A 19,953-nucleotide genomic window follows, 5' to 3' on the forward strand; every position below is an offset into this window, starting at 1 on the left:
CAAAGGACATGAATCCCTTCTTAATGGTAATCAAAAAGGGTACAACATAATTTTATATGAGGAGGTCACGCCTTATCTTTAAACTTATTTAGCAAAACCACTAATTTAATTAACCTCTTAACAAACACAATTATTTAAAATCTCCAAAACAAGCTATAAGAATAGGAATAACAACTCTATATAGATCAATACAGGTGCTCAAAATAGTCTGTTCCTTAGTGCTCACTATTCTATGCACTAGATATGGGGCTATCATCTATACTCCAAGCACGGGGAAACATGTAAATCTCAAGTCACATGGCAGGGATTCCCCTTTGATTTCTGTCACAGGAAGAGCCCATGCTCTTTCACTCTACTGTGTAGAGTGTGTAGCTATCACTGACCTATTGAGGCATATGAGAAAAGCATGGAAGTGGAACAAAGTGGCCATACTTTTTGGAGGAAAACAGCAATTATCTTACCCTAGAAAAAATTAGAAATTTAAACCAGGACACTATAAAGTAACTTGTACATTTTAAATATTTATAGCAAGGATGTAATAATCTCCAGACTGGGAGATAACTGGTTGTGTCACTAATGTTTTCAAACCCACAAAGCCCCAACCAAAGAAGCCTAATGAAAAGCTATGTGACAAAGCAGTAGTAAGTCCTCCTCTGCCACGAGTAACATGCCTGAAACTCCAATCTTGGGCCACAGAGATCTCACACCCCAATGTCAACATGGTTCAGACACTCAAGGAGTTGTAATACTAAACAGTTTGCACATGCGTGAATATTGACTTTTGGAGATAAACCTCACAAGAGAGTAAATTCAAATTTTATCTTGTATTTTTAGAGCACCACATACCTTTTTTATTTATAGCAAACCTTTGCACAGCATCACCTAAAATCTCTAATTTTTGATAAATGATGAGACCAGCCTATTAAAAAAAAAATCAGAAAAGTGAAAAGAGTTTGCTAAAGGTAACCAAAATAAGGCTTTATGTCCCATCTTTAGAAAAATCAACAGTGACTCCCAAAGCACCCAAAAGGCTGCATTCAACTTATTATGTTACACAAAGATCTATGTCTTCATTAAATCACCATACCAATTTTGAGAGTGGGTAAAATAAGCTACCTGTGCCTTAAAAGTTTTACATTCTTATCTTTTAATATTCAATATTCTAAGGAGTTATCCAAATCAAATAACTTATAAGTGGGACTCCAACAAAATACAATCAAGTACGAGAAGTCTGTTTTGGCGACACGTATCTACTCCCCTGTATCTCATTAAATCAGCTGTGAATGTCGGCTTAATGAACAGCCCTCCTTTCAGGCACTGTTAACAGGAACAACCAAATCACACTGATTTTTCATGAATAAAAATATTACAGAACTTGCACAAGTTCTCAACAAGTTCTAAAATTTTTTTTAACAGAATGCAAAGGAAAATTATCACCCTATTTCCTGACAAGATTGAATTTTTTTGTTTTGAAAAAAAGGAGTTTCCAGGCCTAAAAATAGATGTGAAAAGGGAAACAGCAAGATATTCATTTACAATTGAAAGTATAAATTAAGGAAAAAGAAATCCACAGGGACATAAAATGTATTTCCTAGCAAAAAACAAAACTGAGAAATAAATAATGCTATACATTAAGCCCAAATTTCAGTATGTATGAATATGTAAATATGAAAATACAAGTGAATAACAGCAGTGGAAAGCTAAATTTGGAGGTAATTTTCCTAAATTTTTAGCATATTTTAAATGTAAATATAAGAAATAATGCCAGTCTCAATATAGGAACTATAATTATTTTTATTCTGAGTTGCTTATAAATCAAATACATCATCAATATCATTTGTGTTTGCTCAGCCTGTGTTTATTAGCTACCCATGTTTTCAGAGAGATTACATTGATTACATAGAAATTAGACATTATTTTGGCATCATGACAATAAAAACTACTAGCAGTGAATAATCCATTGATCGGTACTTGCCAATTAATATTGGGAATTATCAGTTTCACTGTCTTCTTAAGCATTTTTAATGCCAACCTAATTTAAAATATTTGAGTTTGTACAACAATTACAACAAAATTTTTCTAAAGTAATTTATTATAAGTTTAAAAAACACATCATAGTTTAGAGATCTTTGATACATACATATGCATCAGTGGCTGCATATAGCTTCTGATCCTCAGTGAGAGGAAAGTCATTCCAATTGCTACAGCGGATAGACCTGTCTTTCAGAAGCTGTTTGCCAAAGAGATGTTTAACCAAACCATTCAGGCTCCAGATTTCTGTACATTTCAGCTGGAAGTAAAGAAAAATCAATACTGCAAAAAATTATTTCTTGCTATTTTCAGATATTTCTAAATACCAGCAAATGCCCATGCCACAAATAAAGCCAGAAATGTTATACCAAAATATATGGCAGAGTTAGTCCTTAATAAATTTTCCAAATAGTGTAATATTAGCTTCGGGTGTCCCGACATGGTAATTCAACACTTCCACACAACACCCAGGGCTCATCACAACAAGTACATGCCTTATGTCTACCTTTTCATTGGCAACATCTGTCAGCTCCACAAGATTCTTCAAATCAATGTCAAAGTCACATAGAAGCTTCCGCTGATCACCTTTGATTCCTACACCTGCTTTTTTAATTGCTTCATTTTCAAGCAACATCTTTAATCCCTGAGGAAAAACTGTAACATTTTATTATTATTTCAATAGGTTCTATCAAGTATTACTGATTTATTTTCTACTTCTTACACATGCTATGTTTATATTTAAATTTATGTTTATGTTAAGATTAAATTCAGAAATACATTCACCTAAAAAAGTATTCCTTTTTTTTTTTAAGATTTTATTTATTTATTTGAGAGAGTACAGAGGGAGAAGGAGAAGCAGACTCCCTGCTAATCAGAGAGCCCGATGGAGGGGTTCAATCCCAGATCCCTGAGAACATGACTCAAGCCAAAGGCAGATGCTTAACCAACTGAGCCACCCAGGTGCTGCCACCCTGAGCATTTCTTTTCTTACCTAAAGCAAAGTCCTCACTGATAAATGACAAGAAAAACAACTGGTTTAACCAATTTTTCTGCTAACATTAACAGTATATTCCTGATCATTGAGCCCCTCTAAACTTCACTTCTCTACTATCTAAACCAGGAATAATAACAATACCTGATGAAGATGTTGTAAAAATAAATAAAACAGGGATATGAATGAATCAGGTGGAACATGAATACCTCAATAAATGATGAGAAAAGCACGAGCTAATTCAAAAGCTTACTTTTGTAGGCATAAGGTTGACATAATACAACTATCAACCATATAAAAATGAAACAAAGAGATACTAACCTGACATAGAAGAAATATGAAACAAATAACATTTGCTCTCTGACACACATAACTGAATCAGTGCAACTCTGCTCTGTTTCCCTTTACTGTACGCTGGTGGCCATTCCATGTCAAATCCTACCACACCTCCAGTACTCAGATCCGTGCTAAAGGGAAAAAATATAGTACAGATGAACTACATTAGTATATTACCTTCTGTATAACTTCTGCATTCCAAAAATTAAAAGACAAGTCATATATGGTAGAAGATATCTATGATATAAACACCTGATAATGAACAGCCAGAAAATATTAAAAATTCCTTGAAAAGTTGGTAAGAAAAAAAGAAAAAACAGATAATCCAGTAAAAAGGAGGAAGAGGAGGAGGGGGAGCAGGAAGAGGAGGAAAAGGAGCACAGTATCAAGTACTGAGAAAGATACCTACCTGCTCAAACACTGGTGAATGTAAATTGGTAAAATCCTTTTAAAAAAGGCTTTGATAATATTTTGTTGAAGATGTATAAACACTATGACCCATAAGTTTTTTCTCGTAAATATATCAAACTCTCAGATGCGTACAGCCCGACAGATGTTTAAGAATGTTCACTGCAGGGGCACCTGGGTGGCCCAGTTGGTTAGGCATCCAACTCTTGATTTCAGCTCAGGTCATGATCTCAGCATCCTAGGTCTGGCCCTGCATCAGGCTCTGTGCTCATCAGGGGGTCTGCCTGAGGTTTCTCTCTCCTCTTCCTTTGCCCCTCCCCCCACTCATACTTGCTTCCCATGTATGCTCTCTCACGTTCACTCACTCTCTCCAAATCTTTAAAAAAAATAATAATTTGCTTTAAAAAAAAAAAGAATGTTCATTGTAATACTGTTCTTTCTGGCAAAAATGGAAACAAACTGTATTTCCATCAACAAAAGAATGGACAAATTGTGGCATATGGAAACAATTAAATATTATATAAAAATTAAAATAGAACTACATATACCAAAAAAGGAAAAATTCTCAAAAAAACATAAAATGTTGAGTGGAAAACACAAGTGGCAGAATATACATATAGTTTGATAGTATTTTTTAAAGTTTTTAAATGGGCAATATAACAGCATATGGTATTTGAGGGTATAAAAGTATAGATATAATAAAAAACATGTGAGGGAATGTTAAACACTGAACTCATGCTAGAAGTTATCTCAGAGGGCTGCAGAGGGGAGAATGAGAATGGACATACCTGGGGATTTAGCTGTATTTTACCACAACACTTCTTAATAAAGATTTAAAGAAAATGGATATTAAGATTTGCTAAAGTGAGGGTTTTGTTATATTATTTTCTGTTTCTGTTTATATTTGCCTATTTTATAATTTTTAAAAATTAAAAATATATATCACAAAAGAATCTCAATTTCTGTTTTGCGCCAAGATGATAAGACATATCTTTCCTGTATGAACAAACAGAAAATTGGACAAAATAGGTACAGACACTGAACAATAGGCAATACAGGACTGTGCTCTCTGAGGGAAAGAAAACCATGGGGGAGCCCTACCGCTGCCCCCACTTTCTACCTGGAACACTTTCCAGACAACAGAACAGGGAGAAGTCAAAGCAGAGCACTGAGTTAGGGAGACAGGGTTCCCAGCCAGAGAGGCTGAGGGAGCTAGAAGTTGTTTCTGGAGAGGTGGGAGCTAGGCAAGAAAGAGGCTGAACAAAGACCAACCAGGGAACCATCACATGAACAATTCCTAGGGCTTACTTACATGTAGGGAAGAGGCATTAAAGTTCTGAAAAGTGGCCTTATAGAGTCTTGATTGCCTGGGGCAGTCAGCAAAGACTCCATGAGGCCCACACCTTATTATTATAGGGCTAAATTACTCCCAGAGGAAAGACGCCTATCAACCTGCCCTAATAAATCTTAAAAATAATGGCTCAAAAGGTAAAAGCTGATCTTCAGGTAACTTAACTTCCTGACAGAGTGAAGCTCTTTTCTTTGAAGAAAAACAAGCAAACCCAACATTCAGCAAGGTAAAATCACAATGTCCAATCAAAACTGCTGGCATTAGGAAAAAATAGAAAATGCGACCCCTAACCAGGATAAACATCATTTCATAGAAAAAAATCAGTAAAATAATGGAATTAATAGACAAGCACACTGAAACCACCACTATAAATATGCTGAATATGTTCAAATATTTAAAAGAAAACATGAATATGAGAGCCAAACTGGAAGATACTTCCTAAAAAGAAACAAATAGAACTTCTAGAGAAGAGAAAAGAATAACAGGATGGGGGTACTAAAGAAATTTTTTAAATCTGTTGAGACTAGAAACCCACAGGTCTGAAAAGGTCAATGAACCCCCAAGCAGGATGAAGACAAACCACACTACACAAAGAGACATCATAATCAAATTGCTGAAAACCTGTGATAGCAAAAATCTTTAAGCCAGACAGTGGGGGGTAAGAAAGAAAAGCCTGCCTATCATAATGCACACAGAATTCATCGGAACTACATTCCTCAAATCACTTATGCTTATTGCTTTTACATATGACATGCTATGGCCCTGACAAAGGTAAGATGGTAGAGTTAATATATAATCATAAGTGACAGATTTTACCTTCTCTGTGAGACAAATTTTGTTCTATATAAAGAGACCCAATAGCAGGGCCAGTTAACTGGGAGTGAGGGCACTTGAATACTATTTCTAGAATTCATTTCTAGAGATCATAATAGCTTAACTTAGCTCTGTATCTTTTAACCATTGCAATGTACAACAGTTTAAAAAAAACAAATAGGTATAATAACTTCAAAGAAGATCTGAATGAATTCCTTCCTTCTTCTTCTCCTTGTAAAATGCTTTAAGAGCCTTGGATTGCATTATTGCATAATCCTAATTTAACAGTGCAATTTAAAAAAATACTAACAGTCATTTCTAATGTTCTTCTTAGGAATCATTTGCTATAACTGCTGCAAACTAAACCCAACAGAGCTGATCACAACCACTATTCGCTACTAATTTGCTATTTTTTTTTTTTTTTTTTTTTTGACAGAGAGAAATCACAAGTAGATGGAGAGGCAGGCAGAGAGAGAGGGGGAAGCAGGCTCCCCACTGAGCAGAGAGCCCGATGCGGGACTCGATCCCAGGACCCCGAGATCATGACCCGAGCCGAAGGCAGCGGCTTAACCCACTGAGCCACCCAGGCGCCCCCTAATTTGCTATTTTTAATGAAATATAAAAGGGACATTTGGAGGTTGAATAATTCTTACATTTTTTTTTTTTGCCCTACATTGGTGAAATAAACAATGTGTTTAAGTATTTAAGTACTGAAAGTAACAAAAAATTAGCTAATAGAAAGGATTATGAACAACATGTACATTACACATTTAATCCAGTGATTTTAAGATTTTTTAACATAAAATTAGAACTTGTCAAATGATATTCTACATGTAGAAATGATTACACATTAACTGTTAAATTCAATCTACTTACAAATATTGTCATAATAGTTATCTTCTAAGGGTTCAAATTCAAATGAAACTAGAAAATTCAAATCTCTTACCTAATATCTTCTGATAGAAAAGAACAATCACTAGCTTCATAACTATAAACAATTGATCCAGTGTATTCTAAGAAAGGGAGGTCATCTTCGAAAACACTCTTCTGAACAGATGCCTTGAGTTAAATAAAATTTCAAAAAGGCACAAATAAAGTTCACATTGAATAAGAGATATTTACGGAAAAAATACAGTTCAATGGAGCATTCAAATTATGGTTCCAAGTTCTATCAACTAATGTTTTACAGACTAATGAAGTCATGAGGACAATGTAGCAAAAATAAACTATCCACTATAAAATTATTTTTCTAAAAAGTTATTTACAAACTTCTACTCCTATTTTCATAAGAGCACTTATAGTATTAATTTTTTTCTGTAATTATATTAGCATTCTAGATGTAATAATGTTGCCTTAAGTTGCTGAAGAATGGCTGGTAGATCTTGTATCTATGAAAACTTAAACATCCTTACCCACAAAAATTCACCAAAGTAAATACCTTTCTAAATTGCCTAAATTAGAACAGACTAATAAGGTCAACCCTACACAGCAAGAATAAAGGTAAAATACAGAGTAAGAAATCCCATTTTGTAAACCCCATTAAAATTTAGTCCCATTCACCCAATAAATGACTAAGTTGGGATTCAACTGCACAACAGCTATTCTAACTTAAATGGTGACCTGAAGTTTACAAGTGAAGACTGACTGATTTTATAGTCAAATGTACACTAAATTTTCCATTAACTAATAACTGGTGAACTGCATACCTTTCCTTCTACTGCAGGACAGGTCTCATTCTGCCCAGACATCCATTCAGGAAGTTTCCGCTGCTGTGGAGTTGTTTCCAACTTTTTTTCATTCATCTTTAATAGGCTCCAGTTGCAAAATCCAAAAAACAATTACTCTGTGAATAAATACAGTGCAATCTTTGAAAAAAAAAAAAAGAAAAACCAAAACAAAACTCAGAAAGAGTCCTGTGGATACGATAACTGAGGAATCAAACATGCAAATTTAAAGTTACAGCATTTGGCCCACGTATAGGTTTTAAGAGCTAGAATTGCAAAACAAAAGGACACAGATATAACATGCTGGATCTAATAATTATATACTCAGTAGTATTTCTTCTTTTTAAAATAAGTGAGCCAATTTAATTGAGTTCTAAGGTTCTAGTAGTTTCAAAATCCTATCATTTTATGACTTTGCTCCTTTCAAAGAATAATCTTTATCTCATCACCAATGACAATCCTTGAGTGTGTAAATTCTTACAGATTTTGACATCTTTAATTTTCTTATCATCTGTCCTAAGATCTAAGGAAACTCAGCAAACTGTTGGACTTGTTCACAAGTCTACTTGAAAAATGAATTTTTAGACAGAGAACAGCTTTTCTATATTAAGGGTTTTCTTTTATTAAGCTCTTGGCCTAGTAAGTGAACAAGTTTCCCTAAGAATAAGAGTTTCGCAGAGGATATTTTTAAAAATCTGTTACTAGCTCTGAGGGCTCTTCTCAATGTAAACCACACGTAAAAAATGGTTATAGAAAACACAATGAATAGGACAACCATGACAAACTCTTTTTTTTTTGTTTGTCTGCTTTTTTTTTTTTTTTAAGATTTTATTTATTTATTTGACAGACAGAGATCACAAAGAGGCAGAGAGGCAGTCAGAGAGAGGAGGAAGCAGGCTCCCTGGTGAGCGGGGAGCCCAATGCGGGGCTCGATCCCAGGACCCTGGGATCACGACCTGAGCCGAAGGCAGAGGCTTTAACCCACCAAGCCACCCAGGCGCCTCCAAACTCTTTTTGTTAATGGCAAATGGATCCATACCCTAGCGTGACCTAACACACTAAATTGAAGCAGTTTTAATTTCTTCATAAAATCTTTCCAACTCCAATCTTAGTTCCTATTATCTCAAATTGCTAGTAAAGGAGCAGCAGTTTTAAATATATAGCTGAAGATTCTTATGATGAAACATGTTACTATGAAATAATCACAGCAACTACTTATGATTTAGGATGATCTGTTATCCCTATTGATAGTTAGCAATATAAACCCAGAAGAAATTACACAGTAGCAGCAGGTATCCATTTTAATTGCTCATTTTCTCAAGCAGAAAGCCCCCAAACTGAGAATACTGATAATTTATGAAGGAAAAATTTTTAAGGAAATTTTTAAAAGATTACTCTAGCAAAATTTTCTGTATAAAACCAACTCTACCACTCTTATGCATTGGGAAGGAAGGGGTTAAAAACAGGCTAGTAATTTACTCTCCTTACTGAGAGAGAAGAAATGAAAGACCTCAACCAGGGATCCCAGTAATAACACTCACCATCTCAAACCAGATGGTAGCCTTGTAAAACTACAATGATATTTACTAGCAGAAAAGTACAAAGAGTACCTATCTAAAAAATGCTATTCACAAGATACAGCTCAACTATCTTGACTGCTCATCACAAATGAGCCTGGAATCAGGATTTATTAATTTATGGCTGACAAATGGGGAGTAGTCAAGGAAGCTGTGTCATTAAAACAATATAAAATAGAGGCATTCCAAAACCAACACAACCTCCTTTGTGCAATTTTTTTTTTTTTTTTTTTTGCCCACATTGCTCAAAACTATTCTGTTAATCTAAAACCATAACATGTCCTATTGCAAAAGAAAAGGACATTTTTGGAATCCGTGTCTGACAGTCTGGGGATCCTCCAAAAAAAGAATATGCCATCTGCACTTGGTGCTTGCTTGTATTCTTTGAGTCATTAGCAAAGTTTGGCGTTGGGTAAGATCTATGATTCACTGAATCAGAATGGACAACTCAAGTTTGGGTGCTACCATTTACATTGTATTGGTAAGATAATATATGTAAAATATATGTTTTTATAGTCATCTTATAAAACATTTTACAAATATGAGTAGTTATTAATATGTTTATATGTGTCACAAATTCAAAACTCTTAACAGGAGAGTTAAAATTTGATCCCAAAGTGTACTTTTTATATATGCTCTGTTCTTGATCTTAAAATATTATTTTTATGAAGCTGGAAAACAAGTTTTGGCTATACACAAAGTAGATAATTTGCAAAACCGCCAGAAAATTGTGGTTTCTGCAAATAATAGACAACTCTATAAAAACACTATAAAATCTTAGAATTTTTTTACGTAATTCATTCACACTGCCAAAACAGAAATAAACTTCAGTAACTCTTCCCTGAAGCCACCTATAACACTAAAATCATTTTAATTTGAAATGCTTAGTTTTCAGATGTAAAATATTCTCTTTCACACACAAAATTCTGTCTAGATGCTTCCAGGCAAAGAATTTGAAAGCAAACTTGTTTATGGACCTAACATCTTCGTCAAATTTACTTAGAAAAAGCACACAGAAAATTAAGGTTGTAGAATAATTTGCAACAAGGAAATTCTTCAAGATACATGAGGATTTGATCAGATAAAGGTTACTCTCGGAAGGGATCCAAGTCATTGGATGATAGAATTTTTCATTTATATATTTAGCTGTTGTGTTGTTGAGTATAAACAACTTTGACATGTCTTTTTCTAAAACCCAGACTCTTATCATTTCATAACACTTCATCTTGTACCATTAAAAGATCTTAAATTCCACTTTGAATAAATACAGATGGTCCCTAACAATGGTTTCACTTGGGATTTTTCAACCTTACAATAGTGCAAAAGCAATGCACATTCACTAGCAACCACAGATTTTGAACTTGGATCTTTTCTTGTGCTCGTCCTATGTGGTACAACCTTCTGTGGTGAGGCTGGGCAGCAGCCTGGAGCCACAGCTCCTGGCAACCGTTCCGAAACCATGCAACCATTCTGGTTTTCACTTTCAGTATAACATCTAATAAACTACATGAGATGCTCAATACTTTATTATAAAATAGTCTTTCTGTCAGATGATTTTAGCCAACTGTAGACCAACTTAAGTGTTCTGAGGACATTTATGGTCAGCTAGGCTAAGCTATGATGTTTGGGAGGCTAGGTATGAAATACATTTTCAACTTTCGATGGTCCATCTGGAAAGTCCTAAGTCAAATAAGATTTGTAATATACTTTGATTTGCATTGGTTTGGACTTTCCTGGAATCATTCTGCCTGTCTACCCACCATTACCGGCTACTTTTCAGTCTTGATCACTTTTTTAAAGGCTACCTTTAAACATTATACAACTGAGATTTTTATTATTTTTTATTTTTCAATTTTTTGTTTTGAATAATCCCATTGAACATGTCTCTCAATAGGGTAATTCATCTCATTTGCATTTAGTATAAGAACATGAGTTTTCTCTCTCATTTTACTTTGATTAATATTTACCTTACTTTCTTCAGTTTTCTTACCTTTTTTTTCATTTTTCCTGATTGATTAAAATTACCATCCATTCTCTTTTTCCATTATCAATGACAAAATGTCAATTTTTTTCCATCCGACCATTACTATTATCCAACTATTACCATATTACCATACTATTACCATAGTCTCAGCAAAATACTACAACAATATCCCTTCCCCATCCTGATCCTACATTTGCACTGTCCTTCCCACCCTTCTAATTACTGTTTTCTGCTGATATGGTTTTGGCTACAGCCTGTCAGTCTTCTTAGTACTGCTCTTCTATTTCAACAATCCTTACTATTTTCCAAATATTTATTTTATAAATTCCATCATCTATTGTAATATAAATGTATTTATAAATTCAAATAAGAAATATATTGTTTACTATAGTTTCCTCTTCCCTTCATCTTATCCCTCTTGTTCTAACTCAACTGTTTGTTTAGAGAACTCTAAATTATTTTCATCAGGTAGAATATGAAAGTAATAAACTCTGATTCCCTGCATATGTGAAAATGTATTTCTTCAACAGATAAAATGATGTGTTTGTTGGCTGAGTAAAACAGTCCCTCAGTTGTCTGTAGCTCTTCTCTTACTGTCTTCTACCTTTTGATGCTGCAAGTAAGAAATTCATTGTTTCTCTGATGCTTTTTCTATTGTGAGTCACCTATTTCCCATCTGGGAACTTGAAAGACTTTCAAGGATTTTTAGATTTTAAGGAGCCTAAGTGTAAATTCTATTCTCCTTGGGATCAGTGAGTCCTTGGAAAGGGCTCCTTTCCAAGTCTTTTTCTTAAGATCAGAAAACTTTCCCCTCAATATGGGTTGAATTGCATCCCTCCTCAAAAAAAAATGAAGAAGTGTCAAAGTCCTAATCTCCAGTACTTCAGCATGTGACTCTTTATTTGGAAAAAGTCATTACAGAAGTAATCAAATTTAAACAAGGTCATTACAGTGGTCTCTAATCCAAACCGAGTGGTAGCCTTACGAAAAGGGGAAATATGGACACAGAGATGTCTCAGGCATGCACTAAGAGAAGATGTTGTGAAGGAACACATAGAGAAAGAGCCATTTACAAGCCACGAAGAGGTCTAAAACAGATCCTTCCCCCACAGCCCTGAAAAGAAAACAACTCCACTAACAATTTGATTTCAGACTTCTGGCCTCCAAAACGATGAGACAATAAATTTCTGTTTAATCATGGAGTATGCATCACTTAACTGTGGCACCTGCAGCAAACTAATATACCCCTATTTCTAGTTTAGTTATTAATTGCCACTATCTCTTCCCTTTTCTCCTTCTATATTTATTCACATGCTGATGAATTTCTTCCTGCCTGAATTTCTTCTCCTAGACTCTATTTTTTCCTTCCTGACTACCATTTCTTGAATTTTGTTCTATGTATTATAAGACACTCCTTACACTTGACTTCTAAGATGCTAATTTCACTCCCAATGGTGATAGCCCTTTTCAGTTTGTCTACTGAATTTTTATAATGTTAAGATCTTGATTGTTAGTTCCAGAAAGTTTCCTTATGCTCTAGTTGAGTCTCTCTAAATATGCTTGTTATTTCTTTCTTTTGTAAAGTTTATAATCTAGTTCAAATATCTCTTTCAATAAAAGTCTCCTATTCTGGGTGTTCTTTGGTCTTCTTTCCACTGATGCTGGCTTCCTTAGTTGGACCATTATTTTCCTTTGCCTATAAATTCTGTTTATCATCAGCAGTCATCTGCTCTTAGGGTCCCTCAGGAACCTGAAAACAGGACAAAAACTGTTAAGTTTTCCAATGAAGTATTAGGAAGCAATTTCTCTATTAACAGGTCTTCTAAATTGTAATCTCAAGACCTAGACCACCAACACACTGAGCTCATCAGTACAACTCCTCTGGAAATGTTCTAAGACAGGAAAGATGAAGCAGGCATCCCTGGACTAGTTGTTCAGTTCACTCAACAAATACCAGCCATATTTGTTCTACCACAGTAATTCTACTGAGTATTTTATTTAGGGAATTATGTTTCAGTTCCTTTCTTATCCTGCTATTTTCCTTTTCAACCACATTCAATTTCCTATTTTTCTTTTTCAATTTTTTATTTAAATTCTAGTTAGTTAAGATATTGTGTAATATTGGTATCAGGAGTAGAATTTAGTGATTCATCACTTACCTACAACACCCAGTGCTCATCTTAACAAGTGTCCTCCTAATACCCGTCACCCACTTATCCCCTCCCCCACCCACCTCCCTCCATCAATCCTCTTCAGGGGGTTTTTTTGTTTGTTTTTTGCTTGTTTTTTCTCTTTGGTTCTTTTATTAACACATTTCCTGCTGAATCTATTGATAATACTTATAAAGACTTTGAGGGTTTCTTTGTTTAGAAATTATTTTTTAAAGATTTTATTTATGTGACAGAGAGACTATAAACAAGGAGACTAGCAGAGACAGAAGGAGAAGCAGGCTCCCCATTGAACAGGGAGCCCTACCCTGGACTGGATCCCGGGACCCTGGGAAGGCAGAAGCTTTATTGACTGAGCCACCCAGGCACCCCTAGAAATTATTTTTTATCAAGGGTCAACTACTCAACTAAGCAAGCTTGATAGCTATTGATTTTTCTCAAATACATGATGATTCTCAGTGCCCACTTCATTTATAAATGAAGGTCTATACCAGGAGTCTACAACATTCCTCAACTTGGCACATTCAGAAAACGAAAATATTTTTATAGCATACTGGAAAGGCGATCTGAGAGTGTGCATATGACATTTTGTAAAAACTGCATATCTTCATTGTAAAATTAAACTTTTTAAACAAGAAACTAAGTTGTTTGGTTGAATATAACTTTTGCATATTTGGCTTAAAATGACTACATACAACTTAAAATGACTACATACAACTCCTGATTAAAACATTTTAACATTTTCTTAATATTCTATATAGTCACCATCACAAGGAAGCTTTATTAGAACAATTAGTAACAAATGGCAGAAGAGCAGGCTTTACTCTAAAAGGCTGAAAACTTTTTAACAATTAACCAGTATTCCAACAACTCGACCTCTTCTTAAATCTAACAGCTTCTCCTTTTCTTCTGTTGAAAACTATGTTAATTCCTTCTGATGATATAAATAAATTTGAATACAAATGAATTTTTTATAACAAGTATTTCAATATAGTGTGCTGAATTTGCTCAAGTATTATTAATTCATTCTTGGGATTGAAATGATACCAATTATATGTCACTTCTAAAACTATTTTAACTTCATTCTCCCAAAGATGAATTATTACTCTGAATCCATAAACTTTGTAAGTGCATGTTAATATATTTTTCCACATAATCGCTGCACTTTCAAATTAATTCAGGTGCTCAAAATGTCCGTTAAAGAATACTGTTTATTGAAACCGATAAGTATACTTCAACAAATCTGTAAAGTAAGAACCACTCATATGGAATAACTTGAAATTTTCTTTTAGCATATAAATCTTCCTTTAGACTGTCAATACACTTCATTACTGAAATAGCCAACCATATTTCTTCACCTAAAGCTGAAAAGAAGGTACTACAGTAGCTTAGACTTCATTAGGTTCACCATTTTTATGACTTCATTTAATGTGAGCTCAGAACTACAGGCAATTTTTAATATACAGGACCTTCTCTGTGAACAAGACAAGTTATTACTTAGACTATCAAGGGTTTTTTAAATATATTGAACTAAATGTACAGCCTAAACCCCAGTTATTACCAGTCCCAAACTTCCACTGTTTCCATAATATCTTGTATGTTTCAAGATATTTTCTTTGAATACTTCAGTTTTGAAGCTTCTTTGCCAAGGAAATAATGTTCTTTCAAGCATTTTTCTTCAAGGATTCCTATAGCTTTCTGAGGCCCATTATCAACATTTATGGATTCATATCTACAATGAACACCTTTTCATTAGATAATCTTCTGAATTAGTACTGTCTTCTTCTAAGTCTTTGACAAATCTTGAACATACCTTCTAACAAAGTAATTGAAAATGGCAACTTTTTCATTTCCTTTGCCTACGGATCCCAAACACAGTGTTCCATACAGGCAGGAAAATAAAGAGCAAATTCGGCAAACTAGTGAAATATAGGCTTTACTAACTGAGCAATCCTGTATCTGGTTTCTTGAGCTCAATCTGATGATCACAACCTCTTAAAAGAATTTTGTTTTGGGGCGCCTGGGTGGCTCAGTGGGTTAAGCCGCTGCCTTCGGCTCAGGTCATGATCTCAGCGTCCTGGGATCGAGCCCCGCATCGGGCTCTCTGCTCCACAGGGAGCCTGCTTCCCTTTCTCTCTCTCTCTGCCTGCCTCTCTGCTTATTTGTGATCTCTGTCTGTCAAATAAATAAATAAAATCTTTAAAAAAAAAAAAAAAAAAAGAATTTTGTTTTACAGGCACCTGGGTGGCTCAGTGGGTTAAGCGTCTATCTTCAGCTTAGGTCCTGGTCCCAGGTTTCTGAGAAGGAGTCCTGAATATGGCTCCTTGCTCAGTGGGGAGTTTGCTTCTCCTTCTCCCTCTCCTTCTGCCTCTCCCCAGCCAGCTCATGCTCTCTCTCTCTCAAATAAATAAATAAAAATTTTTTAAAAAGAATTTTATTTTGTGTTCAAAGATGATTTCAAAAGTTCATACTTTTTTTTAGTAAAATAGCTGTTTTATGAAAAGGTACCAGAGTATTTTGACACCCTTATTTCATTTGATTTAGCCTATAAAGAATTATGGAAACATCATAAAATTGAGATAATTCTTTACTTTAGAGCCTAATTATTGATGAAATATTTAGTGTTATATTTAACTCACAGATCAGATGACTTTACAACTTTTACCAATAAATTAGAGATTATAGTGGGAAAATAAATATCTGTAGAACTTAAATTTATTTGAATATAAAATACTTAAAAAATAAAGTGCTTGAAATATTTTAAGTCCTTCATTCCTTGGGAAATGCTTGTCAATTTTTTAGTCTGTCTAAACTCTTACTTTTTTTTTTTTTTAACAAACCTTATCCCAAAAAACTTCTTTAATGAAAAAGACTAAACAAAAAACAGTGTGCTGAAATATTTTCAGTTCGTTAATAATTTAAATGTTTAAAGTAAGCAAAATACACTTGTAATCAAAATCTTTTTAAATGAGGTTCTGAAGTTACAAAGGCCTATATTTCCCTTGTTAAAATCAATGGAATTGTATTATGTTCAATTATTGATTATTTTTAGATATAAGCACTATATATAAATTCTAAATGTAAATTCTAAAAACAAACATATTGTGAAATTCTATCATAATCAGGGTTTGACAAATCGTCACATCAAAAGGCCATAATAAATAAATAATTAAAAGTTACATAACAAGCAAGAAAATAAACAAAATTCATTGTTTTCTGTTAGAAAATACTGATAAGAATTCGCTAACAATCATGCTCTTTTCTGTTAGCAGTAAAATAATTATGAAAATTAAGACAAAAATGAAAGAATTTTGGGGTGCCTGGGTGGCCCAGTCAGTTAAGCATCTGACTCGTAATCTCAGGTTAGGTCTTGATCTCAGGATTTTGAGTACAAGCCCCACATGGTGCCTACTTGAAAGAAAGAAAGAAAGAAAGAACGAGCTTATGTAAACACATATAACTTTCCCAATTATTAAATAATATACACATACAAAATGAAAATAATAATTAGATAGTAAATTATTTAACAGGAAAGTCAGGCGGAAGGGCTACATAATACAGCCACAGAACAACCTTGTCTGACCATGTTTCCTATGCACAACCATCCAGGTTACTGTATTGTGGATAGGAGTTCCTGTGACTTGACCGGCATGACAGACCACCCAGGCCTGCACGGTGGCAGGGAGGTTAAATAAGGCGGCTTATAAGACTTGTGCTACTGAAAAAAAAAAAGTGTGCTACTAAATAATCTCAGGAGCCTGGTTAGCTGACATCAGCTAGCCTCCAGGTCAGAACTGGCCCTTCTGGTCTAGACACCAAGAGCTGTAAACTTTGCCTTGCGTCTCCTCTAGCTCCAACCTGGGAGGGCCCCAAGAAGAGAATCCAAAATGAGAGGCCAGCACACATGGCCCAGGCTCCTTGAAGATGTAAAGCCATGATAACACAGAAATGCTGCTCGCTCCTAACTGCAGAGGCAAACAAATGCTTAACTTCACACCCGGTCATTTGCCCTATAAATACCACCCTTATAGGGATGGTCAGTTGGAAGTCTCACCTGAGAGGAAGACGCTCCACTCAGGCCTCTCAATCTGGACCCCAGCCTGGCTGTCTCCACAGGGCTTCCCCAGCTAATGAGGTTGGACACTGTAAGAGCCCAACTGGATGTAATTCTTCCTTATTCTCCTTTACTGCTTACTATTGCCCTCATTTATGCATAGATTTCCCTTTTCTTCTATTACCACTAGGTTTTTTACTTTATAATGAAGTATTTTCCTCCCCGCCCCCCAACTCGAAACTCAGTATGGCTGCTGTGAATCCTTTCTTTAGAAGTTACCTAAGTAGGGGCGCCTGGGTGGCTCAGTGGGTTAAGCCACTGCCTTCAGCTCAAGTCATGATCTCGAGGTCCTGGGATCGAGTCCCGCATCGGGCTCTCTGCTCAGCAGGGAGCCTGCTCCCCTCTCTCTCTCTGCCTGCCTCTCTGTCTACCTGTGATCTCTCTGTCAAATAAATAAATGAAATCTTTAAAAAAAAAAAAAGTTACCTAAGTAGTTTACAAAAGGATCACCATATAGAATAATGTTCAAATATGATTTCACCTATTATAAATCTTTGAATGTTTCATAAAATGCTTCTATGTTTGAAAAATATAAAAAATATGCAGCCATCAAAATCTTGCCTTATAACCCACATCACCATGCTACAGCACAAACTAGAAGCCACTAACTTTGCTCCAGCTAACTCTTGCCAGTAGTGAATATGGCCCCAGTCAGTGTTCCCAGGCCTTCCAATTTTTCCTGATATGAAAAAACTGCACCATGCAATGTTCCATTTAATACCAGTATCCAAGACCCCTCCACAGGCCAAAATTTGGCCTGCAGTCCTTTCAATTTACAACTTCTGCCACAGACAGAGCAGTACTAGCAGCTGGTGTGGGTACCCATAGTAATTGTTAATGTCAATGTCCACTTCCAAATCATTGAGTGAAATACTTGGGTACATTTCTATAGAAACACTGTGGAGTTAGTGATGGCAAAAAAACTAGGAATATGCTAACAAATGGCAGTTCCTTTAAAGAAGCATCCACAGGACACAGAGCGGTTGACTGGAACAGCTACTTAATTAGAGCAGTAGCAAGTGAATTCCCCTAAGAATGGAGGACATCTCTTTTTATGCATCTCTGAGTCTACTGTGTCAACTCGCACTAGACCGGAGCATTACTCCACTTTCCTCAATGACTCCGATAATAATGCTAGGAGCAGGCACACAAGAAATCTACTTTCCCAAGCTGCCAAATTGTGAGTATAAACGATGAAGCCACAGTGAAGCACAGGCCCAGTTCCTTCAGTCCATCTACTATAGTATCAACTATATGCTTTGGCAGTCAAGTTATTTAAGGGCTGGTTTGATGGCCTAGTGTGAAAATTATTATGTTTAACCAGAGCTGAAGCTAAATGAAAGATAAGCCATCTATTTCATGAAGGTGGGCCAAGAAAGTATTTTCATGCACTACCAACATTTCCCTCAAAATAATTCTCTAGTTTTACACAGAGTTTCATTTTTAAGAATTAATCTTACAAAAAAAAAAAAAAAAGCATTCCTCAGAAAGATTTATATACAAGGATAGTCATTCTTGTCATATATGGTAGTATTTAAGATATAAAATGTCATATACAATATTTATAGTGATAAAGAGTTGAAAACAGTGAAATATCCAACAATGTTAAGTTAAATAATAAATTGTTACATCCATAAAGCAGAGCACTATGTAGCCATTAAAAACATACTTGTAATTTATCAAGTGAAAAACCAAGTTAGACTCTAATTTTACATAATAAAAATGTGTATATTTGTATGTGTGTATATATATTCTATAGAAAAAAACATTTGTATACATACACATATATAGGCAAACATTTACATATATACACATACATATTCTATATTTTTAAATGTGGAGTAATGTATACCAAAATATTAGTGGTTAGCCCACAACTGCAGATGGCTTTTTATTTTCTTCTTTATACTTTTCTATATGTTTCAAATTTTCTGTAAGAACATGTGTTACTTTTAGCAATCAGGAGGAAAGTATGCTAAAAAAAGGGAGAAAGGTTGATTTTGTTTGGTTTTTTTTTTTTTAATGAACAATCAAAGCTACATTTTTTATACTCTAGAGCAAGAGTTAGCAAATTCTTTCTCTAAAAAGCCAGACAGTAAATATTCTAATGCTCATGGCAGATTGTCTCTGTTTGGAACTATCAAGTCAGACATTGTGGCGCAAATGTCATAAATAATACTTAAATAAGCATGGCAATGTTCCAATAAGACTTTATAGACAATGAAATCTAGATTTATGCAAATTTTGCAAAATTTTTCCTTTTGATTTCTTAGCCATTTAAAAATATAAAAACCATTTAACTCCAAGTACAAAAACAAGCAGCAAGTCAAATGGGACCCACCACAAGTTTGCCAACTCCTGCTACAGAACAGACAAAATGGTCTAGGACTGTAAAATGTCCAATGCTACTGGCATTAAAAACTACAGTTTTTTTTAATCACCATAATACAGTGATA

The 19,953-nt window shown here is 34.8% G+C and overlaps 1 protein-coding gene across 19 annotated transcripts in view; it reads right to left on the minus strand.

Annotated features, from left to right (window-relative positions):
• WRN (WRN RecQ like helicase) overlaps positions 1–19,953 on the minus strand; it is a 145,931-nt gene that overhangs the window by 106,578 nt on the left and 19,400 nt on the right. For 15 of the 19 annotated variants that reach the window (XM_082715077.1, XM_082715081.1, XM_082715071.1 and 12 more), the window contains 6 exons: positions 7,637–7,773; positions 6,877–6,989; positions 3,344–3,489; positions 2,537–2,685; positions 2,141–2,290; positions 847–919 (listed from right to left, as the gene is read on the minus strand). In XM_082715077.1, coding sequence (XP_082571203.1) covers positions 847–919; positions 2,141–2,290; positions 2,537–2,685; positions 3,344–3,489; positions 6,877–6,989; positions 7,637–7,732 — 727 coding nt within the window. In that variant the 5' untranslated portion in view covers positions 7,733–7,773. Of the gene's footprint in view, positions 1–846; positions 920–2,140; positions 2,291–2,536; positions 2,686–3,343; positions 3,490–6,876; positions 6,990–7,636; positions 7,796–19,953 lie in introns of all 19 variants that reach the window. The other 4 variants (XM_082715068.1, XM_082715079.1, XM_082715067.1 and 1 more) reach the window with 1 other exon arrangement.

This window comes from Mustela nivalis (genome assembly GCF_964662115.1).
Source record: "Mustela nivalis genome assembly, chromosome: 20".
Classification (NCBI taxonomy): Eukaryota; Metazoa; Chordata; class Mammalia; order Carnivora; family Mustelidae; genus Mustela; species Mustela nivalis.